The 20,292-nt window shown below is 40.5% G+C and overlaps 1 protein-coding gene across 3 annotated transcripts in view; it reads left to right on the top strand.

Annotated features, from left to right (window-relative positions):
• Positions 1 to 20,292, top strand: part of DNAI3 (dynein axonemal intermediate chain 3) — a 63,174-nt gene that overhangs the window by 41,116 nt on the left and 1,766 nt on the right. For 2 of the 3 annotated variants that reach the window (XM_008690655.2, XM_008690652.2), the window contains 5 exons: positions 4,928 to 5,058; positions 9,395 to 9,458; positions 15,617 to 15,747; positions 17,543 to 17,747; positions 19,225 to 19,316. In XM_008690655.2, coding sequence (XP_008688877.1) covers positions 4,928 to 5,058; positions 9,395 to 9,458; positions 15,617 to 15,747; positions 17,543 to 17,747; positions 19,225 to 19,316 — 623 coding nt within the window. The remainder of the gene's footprint in view (positions 1 to 4,927; positions 5,059 to 9,394; positions 9,459 to 15,616; positions 15,748 to 17,542; positions 17,748 to 19,224; positions 19,317 to 20,292) is intronic. The other variant, XM_040627086.1, reaches the window with a different exon arrangement.

Here is a 20,292-nt window from a genome sequence, read left to right as displayed (position 1 = left end):
AATCAGTATTACAAGAATTTGGTGTCTCCAATATAGAGTCCTTTGAGTCATTAGAACAGTATATCTCCCCATCTACTTAAATCGTTAATTTCTCAGTGATGTTTTATAGTTTTCAGTGTACAGGTCTTTCACTTCTTTTGACAGATTTGTCTCTAAGTCTTTCACATTTTTTTGGTGCTCTAGTAAATGGTACTTTCAAATTTTTAATTTCTGATTGTTCATTACTAGTATATAAAATACAATTGATTTTTGAGTACTGATTTTGTATCCTACAATCTTCCTAAAATCATATTAGTTATAGTGGCTTATTTGTAGATTTATTTGGGTTCTCTATATAGATGATAATGTCGTCTGTAAATAAGGACAGTTTTACTTCTTTTCTGATGTGTATGATTTTTTTCTCTTACCTGATTACACTGGCTAGAAACCTCAGGATGGAAAGTGGTTAGAGAGCATTCTTGTTTTATTCCAGATCTTGGGGAGAAAGCACTTAGTCTTTCCCCATTAAGTATGATGTTAGCTATAGGGTTTTCATAGAGTCCTTTCTCAGCTTGAAGAAATTTCCTTTTATATACCAATTAATGTTGGATTTTGTCAAAAGATTTTCTGCCTTTTTAGAGATGATCATATGCTTTTTTTCCTTTTTAAACGTATTAATATGGTGAATTACTTTGATTAATATCTGAATGTTAAACTAGCCCTGGATTCCTGGGATAAACCCCACTTGGTTGTGATTCAGTAATTATAATCCCTTAATTTTTAAAAAAGATTTTACTTATTTATTTGACAGACAGAGAGACAGCCAGTGAGAGAGGGAACACAAGCAGGGGGAGCAGGAGAGGAAGAAGCAGGCTCCCAGAGGAGGAGCCTGATGTGGGGCTCGATCCCAGAACGCTGGGATCACGCCTTGAGCCAAAGGCAGACGCTTAATGACTGAGCCACCCAGGGCCCCATAATCCCTTAATTTTTTAAAGAACAATTTTTACACTATTATCTCTATACTTCTGTGTTTTTCAAAACACGTATTAAACTCTTGCAGAGTGCTAGGCTCTGAGGATATAGCTGTGAAAGCATAATTCTCTGCTTCCATGGAGCTTACCTTCCAGTGTGATAGATACGTATCTATATCCACTTAAGGAAGGACCTATCTAAAATGAATCTTGAAGCATGACCCAAACAAATGTCATCAAACAGGAATACTCCCCATCAAATGAACGTTCTCTTTCCAGACGAAGTCATTTTGTGGATATTTCTTAGAGAAAGGTGTACTGGATAAATCAGTTCATAAAGGGAATGGACAGATAATTTTTTAGATTCTCAGCTGAGATGGTGGTTGGTTGTGTCCCTTTACGTGTGTTCAGAAGTCTGTGTTGCAGGCAATTCCACAAGTTCTGGAGAAAATTAAATTTCACTTGGTAATCTCAATGGACCTTGCTAACACACACCTCTTATCACTAAAGGCAGTTACTGTGTTCATGACCTGCCTCTTGTGTAGATGGCCAGCTCTCAGAACTTTACCTGAGATCTCATTATTGTATTTTAAATCTCCTTAGGACACACTGCCAGCTATGCGCCTACTCTGGCCAGACTTGAACCTATTGACTAGAATACATTCCTCTGCTTCTTGACCACATGTTGTTTATTGACCCTGTATTGGTTCTTCGACCTTCCACCAGGAATCCCAAGTTCTCGCTCTTCCACCATCACACTCTCTTGAGACCTCCGTGCGGCTCACGGTCTGGTGCTGTGTTGCCACCTAGTGGCTGCAGGCCGCGTGGCTCTCACCGGCCGTGTTAGATCCGGAATAGTCCGTGCCCTTCTAGGCGCTCACTTCGGATGTTCTTTTTGTTTACTCTGTTGAGGAAGACTTTGTTCTAAATATTTTTGGAATTCCTATTTTGGAATTGCCTTCAGAGCCTCCGTTATATTCTTCTGAGCACTGTGGCATAGTTAGTTAAGGATGCGGATTCTGGAGTTCGGTTTTAAATCCCAAAGCCACCATTTATTATTTGACCAGGTCAAATTACTATACCACTCTGTGCCTTCCCTTTTTAATAAACCTGTTTGAAAAGAGAGAGGTGAAGATAAGGGAAGTAAATAATGAAGGTAACTACCTCATGGAGTATTGTGGAGATAAACTGAGTTAATACATAGACAGCTCTAAGAACAGCTCTCTGTCATCCTTGAAGAATTAGTGCTGAACCACCCCGGGAGTTACTGCGAGGACCGAGTGAAACGGCGCACGCGGAGCACACCGTCAGTACCTGCCGCACAGTCTCGATAGTAAGCGTTCAGTAGATGTGGGCTGCTGTTAGTTTCCCAGGCGCTGCCGCTGGAAATCCGTGGATGGATTCCGTGAGATTGATGCGGGGTTTAATAAAGATGCAGGATATTCCAGTCCAGTCTGAGCAAACACAGTAGGTGATCACATTGTTCTCTGGCCTCATTCTCTTGAACTCCACCACAGTAAATACTATCAGCTAAGCCCCTTTTCTCAGAGCTTCTGCTTGGCTTTTGGGGTTTTCCTGATACTTCTTCAGTTTCTCTCCTCGGACTTCTTTGCCTGCTGCCTTCTCATCGTGAATGTACCTCAGACTTTAACATGAGCGGTGTGCTTTCCGCGTTACTCACCCCTTTCGATAACTTGGTCCACTCTTACTCTGTTGAGAATCCTCCACCTCGCCTCTCGCTGTCTCCTGGGTTTGAACCCAACCTATTCCCTCCACGTCAGTGTGTCCAGAACAGAACTTGAGTCGTCCCTGTTTCTCTCTTCAGGGCCCTACACCCAGTCTCTCACTAGGATAACTAGGTCTTCCTTTACAGTGCATCTCACATTTGCCTCTTCGTGTCACCTGTACTGACCCCTGGATCAGGCTCTTGGCTCCCCTTGTTAGACCAGAGGGCTTCAAACTCTTCCATCTTGAAACTTTCAGGAAACATTTTTGAGCACATATTCCCAATGAGCATGTATTTATCTACAAATTATATGCATGTTTTATTCTATTAAATATACTCTACTAATACTAATATATTAACGTATGTTATTTAAAAAGAGAAAAACAGACATTGAAATGAGAGTGAAGAATTTGACATAAATAATATCTTTTAGTAAGAACAATGTGGGGGTGCCTGGATGGCTCAGATGGTTAAGCCTCTGCCTTAGGCTCAGGTCATGATTTCCAGGTTCTGGGAGTCGGCTTCTCCCTCTCCCTCTGCCTTTCCCCCGGGCTTGTGCTCTCTCTGTCTCTCTCTCTCTCTCTCAAATGAATAAATAAAATCTTAAAAAAAAAACAAACAATGTGATTAAATGTACCTATTTATTTCTTGAAATGTTGATTGACACTTTGCAATACAGCTATTTAAAAGTCTGGATTCATGTTTGGCTTACTTAAATATTGTTTCTGATGTCTTACTTATTGGGAAAGGATCTACAGGCCCAAAGCCTGTAGATCTCTAATAAAGGAAGTGCCGGTTGATTGTACCATCAAAATCACAATTGTTTGGGTTTTTTAAAGATTTCATTTACTTATTTGACAGAGAGAGAGAGAGCATAAGCAGGGGGAACGGCAGGCAGAGGGAGAAGCAGGTTCCCTCCTGAGGGCCTGGACCCCAGGACCCTGGGATCATGATCTGAGCCAAAGGCAGATGCTTAACTGACTGAGCCACCCAGGTGCCCCTCATAATTGTTTTTTTGCTTTGTCCATAATTATGCTACATTTTTTAAATGGAATGTATATTTTTTAGACCTGAGGTTTTTTTCTATTTTAGTTTTCGTTTATATGTTTATTTATTGGTTTTTACGTTTGTTTTCCCATGGGTGATATAACCTAGATGATGATATATTGAAATGTGCTGAATAGAGTTCCCAGAAATTTAATAACACATTTTTTAAAAACTAGCAAGTAACTGGGAATATGCCCAAGATAATATTTTTAAGAGAACAGAAAAGCAGGATACAAAGCTAAAAGACCCAATTAAAAGAAAAAAAAAGAAAATATATATTCACAGAAATGTAATTACAGGGAAATATTTTAATAGTAGTTATCTCTGAGAAATATGATAATGGATAATTTTTGTTATTTTCCTCATGCTTTTCTCTATTTTCCAAAGCTTCAGTAAATAACACTTATAAATTTTAGCTCACAAAAAGACTTTTGTTTTAAAACAAAATGACATCAGATACTTTTAAAAACAAAGAATTTCCAGATGGTGTTTGAATTTTAGCTCCCAGATTAGCTATGCTCTGTTTGCATGTATAGTTACAAGCTATTATATAGTACAATCAGTGATGTTCTTAAAGTAATAAACCTGAGCTAATCAGAAAACTTTAAATTATGTTCTATGCATTGCTATGTTTATGAAAAACAAGTAATACATTTTAGATGGCTCTATTTTTTTAGAAGTTAGATCACTTTGACACTTAAATGGCTCATCTTGAATTATCTGAAAAATTTCCAGATGATGCTAACTGAATAAAAATGACATGAGTTTCTATTTAGAGTCTTATTGAGAATATCAAGAGTAATGTGATCTGGAGGATATATTTCATGTCCAATTTTTACTGTAAATAATTCTGAAATGATATAATTAATGTAGAACTGGTTTTTAAACTGTGTGCCATGGAACTTTTTAGAGCCCCTGAAAGTAGTAGAGGGGTGTCCCCCTTCCCACCAGGAAACACTTTAATCATAGCAACGCAGGTTTTGAGAAATTTTACATTCAAGGGTTCCTGCATATGCTTTGGTTTGGAAAAAAAAAAGTGTTCTGCTAAATTAGAAATCTAAAGATGTTTACACTTAATGCCTACCACACTGGGGAGGGGATGGGGCAGATGTGCATAGCGAGGGACAGAAAAAATAAACTAACCATATTTTAAAAGGTCTTTCACTGTAAATATGTACTTCTTCTATTCATACTCCTCTGAAAGACAAAATACTAGCCCAGAGCAAAGCAGTGAAGGCAGGAGAGATGAACCCATACCACAATCTGGAAGGTGGGTTGGTCAATCATCTCAAGCCAATAGAGGACTTCTGCACAAAATTCTTTGTGGGAACTGAGGTGAGTTAGAATTATCTGCTCTTTTATATATACATTATATAGAGTCTCCACGTATATGTGTATATATATACATATATACAGAGGGAGTCTTCATTATATATATTCTTAATTTCAGCCTTATTGAGACATAATTGACATATGAAATTGTAAGGTGTTTAAAGTGTACATCATGGTGACTTCATGTATGTATACGTTGTGAAAGGGTTCCCCCATCTAATTAAGTAACACGTCCATCACCTCACATATTTATCTTTGTGCCTGTGTGTGTGTGATAACATTTAAGTTATATTCTCTTAGCAAATTTCAATTATACGATGTAGTGTTATACTGTAGTCACCATGTTTTACATTCTATCCTCAGAACTCACTAATCTTACAACTGAAAGTCTGTACCCTTTTACCAGCCTCTTCCTATTTCTCCCACCCCCCACCCCCACTTTGGAAACCACTTTTCTATTCCATTTCATTACAACCTCTACTGTACATTTGCTTTATGAAGGCTTATAATATTTATACCATTCCTGTATTTTAACATACTTATTTGCATTGAATTTTTTTATCTTGATGCTTCATAGATTCACATTTAAAATGTTCCTGATGAATGTGAAAAAAAATCTATAAAATTCAGTATGACCCTCTTTACTAATGATTTATTGATCAACCTGAAAATATTTATTGAATACCCACACCATATAGAAGAAACCACACTAAGTATTAGAGATCTACTAAGAAAGTATATAGCTTTGTTAGCTAGCAAAATGTAGTAGCAAAACTCACTCGATTCAAAAGATAAATAACAACGGGATATGATAATGATAATGGCTGCCAGTTTTTGGCACCTACTGTAATAACCAAAGTGAGCTTACATTTATTGAACATTTTCTATATAACAGGGTCTGTGCCAGGTATTTGTTCCAAATTATATTTCATTTAATCCTAATAATCTTGTAGGGATTAATCTTCACTTTGCAGATGAAGAAATGAGGCTCAGAACTTTATCTACAGTCATACAGAGACAGAGATGCTCTTTTCATTCATTACACTAGTTCCCTGAAATAAAGGGTTTTCCCCTCAAGCCATGCCACCATAGGAAGACGTCAGAGCTTGGTCTCACTGGAATGCACTCTGCATTCACACTTTAGTATTATGAGGGTATTAGTCGATTACACCAGTTGTCAAGAGCATACTGACCACCAGGCACAGCACTAGGCCCTGGATCACACACGAATCCACAGCACAGCCCCCGTCCATAGGGCACTCACTGCTTAGTTAAGGAGCAGAAACATTAACAGCATTATCCATGCCAACGCCCATCCGGAAGCCATGGGGACAGGACAGGGGAGGTTTGGGGAAGGCGACTGTTAGCTGGCTGGACTTTGGAGGTTGAGGAGGTATCTTAAAGATCAGAGTACAATTCCCAGCAGAAGTAACAGCCTGAACAATACTTTGGAATTACGGAAGCCTGGGATTTGCCTGGAGATAATGGAATCATTTGTACAAGAGGGAATGCTATACCTTGAGTGCTAGGTTGCAATCCAACCAAAGAGCCTTTCTGCCATGTTAGGGAATTTGAATTACATTTGGTAAGCAATGAGGCACTTATCAACAGATACTTGTTTTATAACTTGGGCTTCTAATTTTTTTTTAAGATTTTATTTATTTATTTGATGGAGAGAGAGCCAGCCAGCGAGAGAGGGAACACAAGCAAGGGGAGTGGGAGAGGAAGAAGCAGGCTCCCAGCGGAGGAGCCTGATGCAGGGCTCAATCCCAGAATGCCGGGATCACCCCCTGAGCCAAAGGCAGATGCTTAATGACTTAGCCACCCAGGCACCCTTCTAATTTTTTTTTTAATTCTGGAAAAATATAAATAGTAAGTTACCATCTTAACAAATTTGAAGTGTATAATTCAGTGCTACTAGAAACATCCATGTGGTTGAGCAACACTCACAGTCATCTATCTCCAGAACGTTTTCATCATTTCAAACTGAAATTCTGTACCCGTTAAAACAATAATTCACCATGGAGTGCCTGGGTGGTTCAGTCGTTAAGCGTCTGCCTTTGGCTCAGGTCATGATCCCAGTGTTCTGGCATCCAGCCCTGCATCAGGCTCCCTGCTCAGCAGGAAGCCTGCTTCTCCCTCTCCCACTCCCCCTGCTTGTGTTCCCTCTCTCGCTGCCTCTCTCTCTGTCAAATAAATAAATAAAAATCTTAAAAACAAAACAAAACAAAAACCCCCCAATAACTCACCATTCCCTGCTGCCCTCAGCCCATGGCAAGCACCATTCTACTTCTGTCCCTGTGAATTTGACTACTCTAGGTATCTCATGTACGTAGAATAATACATTTGTCTCTGCGCACACCAGAGTTTTTAAAGTGGGGATGGGGGTGGTGGTGGTGACAGCTTTAGAAAGATAAATGACCACAAGATCTTAAAACAGAAATGAAAGTATGACTCCCTGTACTTAAACTTTTCAGTGACAACTCAAACGTGAATAAAATCCAAACTGTGGCCTACGAGATCCTGTGTAATTTGGCTCTTTTCTCTCTCTCTACCTCATCTGCACCAATCTCCCTCTCTCCTTCCAGCTGCTCTGATTTTTCTCCTTCTTTTTCTACCCCAAACTCTTTCCTGCCTTTCGAGCCCTTGCCCTCCTTGGAATTAACTTCATCCATCATTCATCAGATATTTATTGAGCATTTACTATAAGCCAGGCACTGTTTGGGTCCAGGGAATAGAACAATGAACAAACAGACAAAATTCCCTCCCTCATGGGCTGACATTTCAGTGGAATGCTCTTCTACCAACACCTGACATGGCTGATCTGCCCCTTATGGTTAGAGAGCATAAGGGAGACCTCTCTGGGTTCTAGACTGGCTAGTGCAGGGATGAAGCAGGAGGGAGTAGAGCCAGGTAGGTGGACAGGCAAGGCAGGCAGTTATTTCACGTGGGCCAACCCAGAGATGAAGAGGGCGTGAGCAGTGGGGCCAAAAATGTCAGCACAGGGGAGGAGGAGGATGGAGAAGGACATGAAGGTTCCCAGCTAGGTGGCTGCTGATAGAATGGTCACTCGATGTGTATTTATGAACCTGGTTCAAGCTACTTCTGTTTGAGTTGGTTCTGTTCGGTGTTGCACATATCTGTTATGAGACCCAGGAGATATTAGTGACGCTTACAGGGCTCTGGCGGAGGCTGGTCACATACAGAAAGTTCCTAACAGCAGTGGCAAACACCGTGTGCTCACTCAGTGGTTAAGTGTGGGTGAGGCACCACAGCCAACAGGCAAGATGTGTGCACTGAACATGGGCCGGTCTGTCTGTTCCCTTGGACTCTGGGCACCATGAGTGGAGAGCGGATGGAGGGCTTGTCCTCTGACTCTGAATTTCCAACACTATACACTGTCCTTGTTTGTTACGTGTGTTCACGGACAAAAGCACAGATGAGTGAATGAGTGGGCGCCGGCCAGGTGTTTTCCCCTGTTCCCTCCCTCGCCTACACATCCCAAGCCATCCTCCCAGGCCTCTCAACTCCACTTTTTATACACCCTTCTCTGTGTTTTCCTTTTATTACCCAGAGAGAAAAACATTGGAATTAGGAGCCTGCAGCTGGGTGACCCTGAATAAGTCCTTTAACCTCTCTGACTCTGTGTTTTCTCTGTTAGATGGGCCGTGGGACTAAAGGTTTTCTCTAAATCTCTCCCACCTCTGCTGCTCATGGGTTCTGTGTCTTTTCCCTGTGTGTGGCTGTTTCTGTCCCTTTACTCCGGGTCCCCCTGCCTTTGCCTCTCCTTAAAATGGCCATAAGGAGAGTGAGAATAAATATAACTAGTTATGTTATTTAAATGGAACTTTGTTTCCTGTTCTCAACTTTAAAGGTAATGATACCATATTATCAATTTACATTCCCCTTTTCTCTCTTACTCCACAAATATTTTTAAGTACTGACTTTGTATCATGCTGAGAACAAATCACTGAAGAAGTCAGACCAGATCCCTTCCTGGAGCTTTCGGTCCACTGGGACAATTTCCTGTTAACAAAAACTTTATAAACCCAGCAGTTGGAACTTGTGTACATAGATTATCTCCATAAATGCCTGTGTTTTCCATAGTACATAGTTTATGTACTATGTGTACATAAAAATTCAACAAATTCATTTTTTTGTTCAATATAAAATCAAGTAATCATTTTGAGCCTCCCCCCACCACCACTGTATCAAGTTATCATTTGACTGAGTTAACCTGTTGCTCTGTGCTTGTTACAGTCAGTCTTAGTACATGCATATGAGGTCTTTTGTCCTTTAACTTGTCATTGTACTCATCAGAAACCTGTAATATTTTTAGGAAGGTGGAGTGATATACACAGATTGGAAAATGGAAAGAGACCCAGAAACTGGCCGACTGATGAGTAAGTTTTGATGATTGCTCTGTTATGAGTAAGTTATTCCTTTTTTTTTTTTTAAAGATATTGTCTATTTATTTGAGAGAGAGAGGAGAACGAGCAGCGGGGGAGGAGCAGAGAGAGAGAGAAAAGCAGACTCTCCCGCAGAGCAGAGAGGAGCGGGCAGGGAACACAACATGGGACTTGATCCCAGGACCCCGAGATCATGACCTGAGCTGCAGACACTTAAACGACTGAGCCATCCAGGTGCCCCTAAGTTATTACTTTTTACAAAGTGCTGAGTAACCCTGGCCTTGCTGATGGGAGGAAAGGCACTTAATTAAGGTCCTGTCTCTGCATTTACTCAAAGTGAGGGCCTCAAACAGCAGCACTTGGAGCCTGTTAGAAATGCAGAACCTTGGACCCTACCAGAGGCCTGCTGTATCAGAATATGGATTTCTAATAAGATTCACCTGATGATTTGTTTTCACCCCCCCCTCCCCCAAAATTTGAGGAGGACTGATCTATTGATGCTTAAAAGACTAGGACAGTTGGACAATTAAATTAAAAAAACAATGTGTTTCAATAATTCAACAACTTGGTAGCTCATTAATGTGAAAAATATTAATCAATGTGAAATTATAAGCTAAATTTACAATGATTTTGATAGCATCAGAATGGTACGGAAAAGTAGCTGCGGGCCGCTCCTCTTGGGCTGGGGCTGGTGGTGCCCAGAGTGTTGGCAGCTGAGCAGCGGGATGGGGACCACACCCAGCTGGGAGTGGGAATCAAGAGTTCAGGCTCCCTAATCAGCTAAGCTCCCTGTCAAAGCTTGGAGCCCTGGGGGTTCACTACAATTACAGCTGCTTACTTTAAAGCTTTGGATTTGATCACGGCATGAAAATGTATTTGAGCCATGTTTCACAATGTGGAATGACCGGAAGCACAGGAAGAGGCAGCTGCTGGGACTGCTTGCATACCATGGAGCAGTAAGATGGGGCAGCCAAGCTGGGTTTGCAGAAGGGGATCTGATCTTAGGACAAGCAGGCATGGGAGTGACTGATCGGGGTCAGAGGTTAGAGATACAGCCTGTAGGGGACCCTGCTGGGTCTCAGGTCTCTGCCTTGAACTTTACCTCCTCCACTTCTATCTACTGAGTTTGGCTCTGCAGACTGGAGTCTGCCTTAGACCCAGGAAGGCGTGCTTTCTCAGCATTGCCTCCAGGGCAGCCATATTAATCTGGAAACGAAAGCACTCTGACCAGAGACCCAAATGTATGTTATTGATAAGAGTGGGGCATTGAGAGAGAATTAGATGTGATCCAAAGAAAGGTCAAGTGCTTGCAGAACTGAGACTGATTTTCCAATTTACATTCATTTCAAATTCCAGGATTTAAAAGTTGAACTCAAAATTATATATTAGATATAATGAATTACATTCAGCTACTTTTATGCTTATTCATGTATCTGTGTATTCAATAATTCTTGACTATTAATTGTGCGTGTACTGCATGCACATGGCAGCAGTCTCCACTATACTGCTGGGACACAAGTTGAGACCCTGATGCCATGACTTGGTTACACTGGTTCTTTCCAGTCTCAGAATTTCTTGGGGCCTTACCATGATGCCAGCTTCCTAAACTGCTTTTGAGGCAGACCCTGACAAGCAGGGTTAGTTATTTATTTTAAATTTTATTCCATTTATAGAATAACCAGTGACAATAAACTTAAAAACCAAGAGCTTTATGATTCAAATTCACTAATGTTGTGGGGTTTTTTTGTTTTGTTTTGTTTTTGAGAGAGAGAGAGAGAGAGCAAACGCACGAGAGCAAGGGAGCATAAGCAGAGGGTGGAGATAGGGAGAAGAAAGGGGAGAAAGAGAATCTTAAGGAGGCTCCATGCCTAGCGTGGAGCCCAACATGGAACTTGATCTCAAGACCCTGAGATCATGACCTGAGCCAAAATCAAGAGTTGGACACTTAACTGACTGAGCCACCAGGTGACCCTTGTTTTTTCTTTCTTACTTTCATTCTTTCATCAAATCATTATTGAGAATCTCTTCTGTGCCACGCACTAGGGATATAAAGACGAACAAGATATTATCCTCCCCCGTAGGAGTTCCATGATTATTAGAAAAGTCAAACACATAAACAAATGAAGACATTACCCTCAGTTACTGCTATGGCTAGAAGCAAAAACAAAGTGACATGGGAAACCTGGAAGGGACCAACTCTCTTGAGTTATTAAGAAAGGGCCCTACTGAAGAGAGATACAGTCGAGCTGGTTCTTGAAGAATAGATTGCAATTTTCCAATTGGAGAAAGACATGCCAGATAGAAGGAATAATAATGCAAAAACATGGAAACCTAAAAGAGCAGTGGACAATTAAGAAACAGGGAGATCTACTAGCCAAAGCATAGCAATAGAGAGGGCAGCAGGAGAGGTGCCAGGAAGGACAACTGGGTCCAAAGGACTAAGAGCCTGAAGTGCCTACGAAGCTTTGAACCTTATCCTAGTGCCACCAGTATAATCAGAATATCACTCTGGCAGGAGAGTAGGGGCTGGATTACTTTATTGGTGGCACTTACAATGGAAGTAGGATGACCACTTTCAAGGGTCTAGATGAGAGATGGAGAGGACTAAGTATAGGCATGGTGACAGGGATATACAGCAGAGGAAATGTGAGAGAGACTTAGCAGTCAGCATGCCAGGACTTCGTAACAAATGGGATGTAGGTTGGTAAAGAAGAAGAAATGTTGTTTTTAATTTCTTGGCATTTGGTTCATTGCAAAAAAAGGGGGCACGGGAAACAGTTGTAACCACTTACTAAAAGGATACTTTAAAATCATCACAGTACTTTAAAATACTTAAAAATCATCAGTCCAGCATTTTGTAACATGGAAAGCCAAACACTGTTATTCCCATTGGCTAATGGCTGAAGTTCAGAAAAAGTCAATGTTTAACCCTCTAAACTATGCACTGCTTGCCCTAATTACATCCATGAACTGGCAGTGTTTTCCTTGAGAGCTACCGGTCTAATGTTTTCCGTAAACACCATGGAGTGTACCTGAGTAAAGATGAGGTGATTACTGGGATGCAATCGTTCTTGATTTCCTAGGGACCCCATATGCTTATCAACAACAAGGCAGGAAAGAGAATTTCCTCTTCTAAGAAAAAGCTTTGGAAAGACAGTACCCTGAATGAGATATATGTGATAAAGAAGGCTAAACCGAACAAAATTTCCAGAGGATCTAAGTGACAAGCCAAGCAATGCAGGCTGAATGATGACAATTGACATAATTATTTCATGTACTCTACTCACAAATCAGCACATGCCATGCACCGTGCGCTTGTCCAAGTACTTTCCATGGATTAGCTCATTTAATCCTCACAGCAACCCTAGGGGGAAGCTACCAGCATTGCCAGGGTTTGAATTTGAGCAGTCTGTACTCTTAATCACACCGCTATACTGAATCTGGCATTAGATAATGATTCTGGAAACTACTTCTTTGTTTATTGTAACTTTCTCATAGCAACCTGGCTTGTGGGCTCTGGTACTCCATTTAATAACTTAAGGACAGCTCTATCCGTTGCTAGATGGAGCTAGAGGTCCCTAAAAGGACAAAAGGAAGGAAAAGATATGGGCTGAGAACATTTAACATGTTATTTTAAAGTATAAATCTTGGTGGTAGTTGATCTTGTTATCGCTGGTAATCATTACCTTCTGCAGAGGGCTTCCAGACTCGTGGATGGCCCTGCTCACCAGAGTGAGGTGATGTCTAGGAAGCCCCACTATAGGAGGTGAAAACCAGGCTCTGAGAAACAAGAGCGGCAACAAGAAGAAAGCTGCTGGTTTCCAGGGCTTTCCTGACTTCCCAGGAATCTTCCAGATTGCTTCAAGATGGCCTTAGAAGTATGTCTCTTGGGGCGCCTGGGTGGCACAGCGGTTAAGCGTCTGCCTTCGGCTCAGGGCGTGATCCCGGCGTTATGGGATCGAGCCCCACATCAGGCTCCTCTGCTAGAAGCCTGCTTCTTCCTCTCCCACTCCCCCTGCTTGTGTTCCCTCTCTCGCTGGCTGTCTCTATCTCTGTCGAATAAATAAATAAAATCTTTAAAAAAAAAAAAAAAGAAGTATGTCTCTTATGATATCTTTTGGATAGGACTTCAGTTGGAGGAAAATTGGTCCTTTTTTTTTTTTTAATCCAGGAAAGCTACATTTAAATTTTTTTATTTTTACTTTTTATAAAATTTTTAAATTGTGGTAAAATATACATAAATGTGAAATGTACCATCTTAACCATTTTTAAGTGTATAATCCTGTACTATTAAGTACATTCACATTGTCGTGCAACCCATCTCCACTCCCATTTCCATTTTGCAAAACTGAAACTCTGTACCCATTAAACACTAGCTCCCTGTTCCCCTCTACTCTCAGCATCTGGCAACCACTATTTACTTTTTTTCTCTCTGAATGTAACTACTGTAGATACCTCATGTAAGTGGAATCATACAGTATTTGTCTTTTTGTGATGGATTTCTTTCCCTTAACATCATATCCTCAAGTTTCACCCATGTTGGAGCATGTCTGAATTTCCTTCCTTTCAAAGGATGAATAAAATTCCATTGGATGTATATATCATATTTTGTTTATTCCCTCATCTATTGATAAACACTTGGGTTGCTTCCAAATACTGCTGCTATGAATATGGGTGGACAAGTATCTCTTTGAAACTCTACTTTATAAGTTATTTGCAAGGTTTAGTAGGTGGGGATTTTTTTTCTGCTTAATATCCCATGAGGGTTCTGGGGGCGGGGGGAAGAAATCCAGCTTTCACACAGCTATCAATATGATGGGATTCACAGTAAGTTCATGGTTTGGATATATAAGGTAACCAGGCATCATGGTTTGGACAAGATAGGACATACCTTTATGGCCATCCCTGACGTGGGTGTGCGCAGCAAGGAGTAGGGAGCAGCCAGCTCTGCAGCCAGGTCTGGGGGAGAGAAGACCCAAGCAATGGTGAGGTAGACAGCCTAGGGGAAAAGGAGGACATGCAGGCTGGAGCAGAGACTAAAAAGAACTCTTGATCTTAACATCAAAACCTGCCTCCCCGTAGTCTTCCCAGTTGCAATAAATGGAAACTCCATGGAGTCAGCTCCTCCTACCAGAAATCTATCATTCTCAGCCCTGCTATTCACGCCATCTGTAAGTCTTGCCAATTCCAGCTTGCAAATATTTCTCGATTATCTACTTTTTGTCCATTGTACCTTCCATCCAGCTACCATGCTTTCTTCCCAGAACTACCTCCTATGGTGTCTCCTCTTCTCTTTTACCTCTCTCTAATTCATTCTCTTCACAGCAGTCAGATTGTCTTCTGGGCCTAAAGGACTCGTTGAAACACATCATGTGGAGAATATAATCTAAACTCCTTTCCTACAAGGCCCTGTGTGGCCTGGACCCTCCTGGTCCCCATCTGTATCATATGTCTCATGCTGGGATTACCAGATTTCAGTCTTACTGCCTTCCTCAAATTTATAAAGGCACTAAGCATTTCTCTCCACAGGACTTCGGTGTGTATTGTTCCTTCTGTCTGGAATACTCCTCCACATCAAAATCTTCCCACACCAAAGTGCTATTTAGGACTAAATGACTCATCTTCAGAGAAGCGTTTTCTGACCATTCGGTCTAAATTATGGATGTATCTTGTTACTCTTTCTTGTAATTTTTTTCCACCACAACACTTTTAACATTTATTATATACTTTGGGAGTTGTTTATTGGATACTGGATATTGTTTATTGAGAATCTGTCTTTCCCATTAGATTGTAAGCGCCATGAAGGCAGGATCATGTTCATTTATTAGCCATTGTTTACCCAGCCAGCTATAGTACCTATAGATACATATAAGAAATCCACAAATATTTTTTGACCATTAATGAGTGAATGAATAAGAACATGAAGTGTTCCTTTGAGCTGGAAAAATGGCCTTGATGGAAATTCCCTGGACTTTCCATAAAAAAAAGAAGAGCTGTTCCTTGACAGATTCATTTACCCCAACTGATCTCTTGTTGTCTCTGCTTGGATCCCATTAATCATGACCTATCCATCCACTGGAATTCTGCCCATTCTTCATGCAGGAATATAAACATTATTATTAAAGATGAAATGGCTTTTTCCATCCCGACAGCAAAGAAGCCAGTGAGCCTTTATACTGTCCATGATGGAGCTGTCCACACTGTTCAGAGGTCACCTTTTTACCAGGACATTATCCTCACCATTGGGGGATGGAACGTGGCCATCTGGAAAGAAGGTGTTATGGTGAGTTGCCTGAGAAAGGCAGGAGTGAGCGTGTGGTCCTTTGTTCAGAGAAAGACAATGGAAACAACAGACTGTTCTAACATAACAGTGCCTTGGGGACACATTTAGAGAAATTAGAACAGATGGCTTGGGTTCCAGCTTGTCAGCAGACTGTAAGCCTTTTGAAAACACAACCATTTGCCTTTCTTCCCTGAGGGAAGGAAACAATATTTACAAGTCTTTAGCTCTCTAAGACCTAACAGTCTTTTCTTCAAAATATGTATTGTGGGCAGTTAATTTGCTTTATGTTTTTTTCTCCCCTTCAAATATATGATGGGATGCTGGTTACTATGAAGTCCAAGGAGAAGCACTGGGTCTGTCACCTTTGCTTCTGCAGCAGGAATATGTCTACAGGTTCAGAAAGTGGAAGTAAGAAAGCTAAGGGGTCCATTGCCAAGAGACCAGAGACATTCATGGACCACAGTGAGGCAGGGCCAGGACTCTGGCAGTCAGGACTAGGCGAGGGCCTCGTTCCAGGCAAATAGAAGCTAAACTGCCAAAAACTAGAAAGACTAATAAAATCCAGTGAAGCAAGGGTGTGGGGAAATCAGCATGACAGTTCCCATTGGTGTGCAATTTAAGATTATCAAAATCTGAAATATATATCTATTTCATAATTGTAATACATACATTCTTTGAAAAAATAATATGTAATGTGTATATTTATATATACATATAACATTTATATGAATATATATTCTTTGAATAAAGTGAATAAAAATATACACATATTCTTCAATAAAGAATATATACATTCTTTAAATAAAATGATATATGTGTGTGTGTGTACTTCTGGGACTCCAACTTACACAAATACTGTGAATTTACATACGAATTTGTCACTGAAACAATTGGAAACTGCTTAAAATGTCCATCCACAAAAGGACTTCTACTTTATACCAATGTACTTCAGTATGTCCAATTTTTTTTTTTTACAGTGAATAAGTATCAGTTTCGTTCTTAAAGAAAAAAAAAATTAGGCAAGATTGTCCATAGACTATTCAGGGGCCAAGAACCTGGTTACCCACAGAAATGGAAGGAGCTGGGCAAGGTGGGCAAGAACAGGATAAGGAGTCCACGAATGTGAGATAGTCTTCATTCCGCACAGGGAAGTTTCTCAGGCATGTTTCAGAGGGTAGGAAACAGCTCCGCAGTTTAGTTTAGTCTCGGCAGCTGTAAGTAGATAAATGAGTACCTCTGCTTGTCAGCTGGAGCATGACACATTCTGATCTGTTCTCTCTCTAGTCAAACCTCCCAAAGAGGGCAAATTATCCCCACGGTAAAGAGAAGAAAAGCTGATCTTATAATGCTTTGCTGATCTAAAATCTCTTCCAAACAATATTTACAAGCCATTGGATACAGCTCACAGCTGGAATTGACTTTTATTTGCTTTTTTCCCTGGCTGCCAGAGTTGGCTCCATGGGAAACAGACACCTGACAGCAAAATAAAGGTATAAGCAAAATTTTCTTATAACCTTTACTTATCTAACATCCCCCAATCTCCAGCTCAACTGGAAGGTTTGATCTTTTCTAAAAAGCAACTAAAATAAGAAAAAAAAATGTTATAAAAAACACACAGGAAAGAAAAGAGTTGGCATTGTATAAAATCCTACAAGAAGAATTAAGACTTCAGAGTGGGCATATTGTGCTGGTCCATGATCATAGCCATCTGAGTTGTACTTCAAGAAAATCATCACGAATACACCCCAGGTAATAACGAAAGTTTTCATGTGTCCTTTTAAAATTTTGTTTAAAGATTGGACCCCTCCTTCAGTCATCCTGTGCACCAAAAAGGTATACTGCAGGCCACTGGTCCCTGACAAGGCCTGGAGTTTTCTATATTGGCCGAGAAGATGGATACATCGACATCTGGGACCTTCTGGAGAAAACTCATGAGCCGGCCCTGTCACAAAACATCTGCATAACTATGATCACCTACATCAAACCCTGGACCTTCTCTGGTGTGTTAATTTTAATTAAATTTAATTAAGTTATTTTGCTTTTTGGGGGTAACTCAAGAACATTTTGACTTTCATCTGGAAAGTCTCTGATATTTTTTTCTCTAGTTTTGCCCATCCCATCCCATCCTTTCTCTTCCCTTCCTTTCCCTTCCTTCTTGCACTCAAACTTCAGATACAACCTGAGTTTCTCTCATTATTTTCTCTATCGACAATTATTTCTGAGGCATGGTTAGTATGACAAGCAGAGGCTGATTTTGAACCAACCACACAATGAAAAGCATCCTTCTCATCTTCTCCAGGTCAGATAGGGTGACCCCTCAATCTTTGGTACTTTTTGCTGCTTCTTTCCAAAGAGAGTAATTCTTGTATATATAATTTTTCATTATGTCACAAACTTTCAATAATCTATAATTTTTGTGGTTTTTCCCTGGACAATACCAAGCACTTCTTTTCATGAGATCAAATGACTCTCTGGGGTCATTTATCTATTTAAACTTTTAACTTTTGCACTACTTATGAGAAAAAAAACAATGTATGACAAAGCAAGCAGAAACTCAAGGATGTGTCCTTGGAAAAGTAATTTATATCCTTTGTCCCAATTTCTCTGTTTTACTCAAGCACTACTTTCTACATAAACCCAGTATATTTGCCTCTTTTAAAAGAAGTTTCCCTTTGTTTCCAGAGATATGCAGGCATAAAATTGTCTTTCTATCCTTTTTTCTTACAGAAAGATTGTGTTTAGAAATTCAGTCTTCAGAATTTCTAGAATGTCATAGTATGGCTACAGCTTAACCTTACATGTCACCAAGTGTGGGGTTTTTTTTCCATCTTTGCTATAAAACATTGCTTTTGTATACATCCAGGGATTATAAGTCTAGGATTTAACAATTTAAACCAAACCTAAAAATGAGAAAAAGAAAAAAAACCCATAAGATAAGGTAGAAAATTAAAGCTCTTAAACACATTTGTGTTTTATATCCATTTTTAATGATCAAAAGAAGTGATCTGTTTTTATAATAAAAAAACTGATTCTGGCTATATCTTTAAAATTCATCTGGATAATGGTATCCTTCAGCCCTTACTGAGTCTTTGGTGAAAACTGGCTTCATGATTTTTCTTTGAAAATCTTTCCCTGTATTATCCCCACTTTCTTCTCAAGTCTGCCCAGTGGCCCAGCCACACAGAGGGTCAACCTCAGCTAGGAGCCACACTCCTTAAACGAGCACTAAGAAGACAAGATTTGAGGTGGGCAGGGTGGCTGACAAAGGCTCAGGGTCTTGGCTTTCATTTCATCAACTGGAAAAAATGATTTTTATATATTAGCTAATATCGTCCTCAGTCATGAATGTCTGATGAAGATGCCAAGATTATCGTAACCACAGCAGGTCTTTTGGGAGACCACAAAACAAAAACACATTTCATATTTAACCTCCAGGATGACTTTCTGTTTTTTCCCCCCATTTTTTGGATCTTTCAGCTAGGCAGCAATTTATAGCCATAGCTGATTATTATGGAACACTGCATATATTGGAAATTCCTTGGACATTAAGTCACCCTTCCACCAATGAGGTTAGTAACTTTTGGCTCTGAGAATTTCTGTGACCAGATATTGCTGAGGCATGTTTTAAAAGTGTGTTCAGAAATGACAGCATTTTTGCACTGTAAGAAAACAAAAGAATCATACAATCCCAAATAAGGGATGTATTTCTGTTGTATGAGTTAAATAACTTGAAACCACAGAAGAACAAATGTGATGAGAGAGAGGGCAAGTAAATGAAGCCCAGATTCAGAAAAGAATTGATTTGGGGATTCCTAAGTTGTTATTTTCAGGTTGTAACCAAAGCACGGGACTCCTGTTTCAGTGATGCCCTTCCCAGAGGCCCAGTGGACATTCTGATACACCCCTCCATCGCCCACCTCCACCCCATCTTCCCCCAGCTTGGTGTACTGTAGGTAGCACGGCTGAGGGGGCAATGTTCTGCCCCTCCATAGGCACCGCCCACAGGTTTCAGTGTGAATAATGAGGTGATGAGAAAGTCAAGGAATAAAAATATGTAAATACTATACAATCAACATTAAATATACAGATTGCAATCCGCCACAAATCCCAACACCCGCCTCCTTAACTGCCAAGCAGAAAGCTTTCCATCCTCTGACCACTTTGCCCAAGGTCTCTGCTGACTTCACTGTCTCTGTACTTCTGTGCACACACCAAGCCTCCGGGGAACTCAGCTCCCCTTCCTGTCCCTTTAGGGTTACTCCTCCTCTGGGTTTTCCAAATTTGGTTGATGATATGATACTTTCCTCAGGCTTAGAAGTGAGAAGCAGGAAAAGGGAAAAAAGCCATCCCTGAGTATTTCTTTTATAAAATTATAATTTTTTGCTGCTCTCTCCTTCCAACCCACTCCCCTCATGGAATCCTCCAATTTGCAGGGCCCTGGACCTTAGCACAGGAGTCCCCACGTGGAGCCTCGCTCCTCTGGTAGTGGGCCTGTGGGAGGTATCCCAAAGCCTGTAAGCCAACTAATGAATTACAAGCAGCAGG

This window comes from Ursus maritimus, unplaced genomic scaffold (assembly GCF_017311325.1).
Source record: "Ursus maritimus isolate PB19 unplaced genomic scaffold, ASM1731132v1 scaffold_12, whole genome shotgun sequence".
Taxonomy (NCBI): Eukaryota; Metazoa; Chordata; class Mammalia; order Carnivora; family Ursidae; genus Ursus; species Ursus maritimus.
The sequence above is the reverse complement of the archived record's forward strand: the minus strand, read 5'-3'. Positions and strand labels throughout refer to the sequence as shown.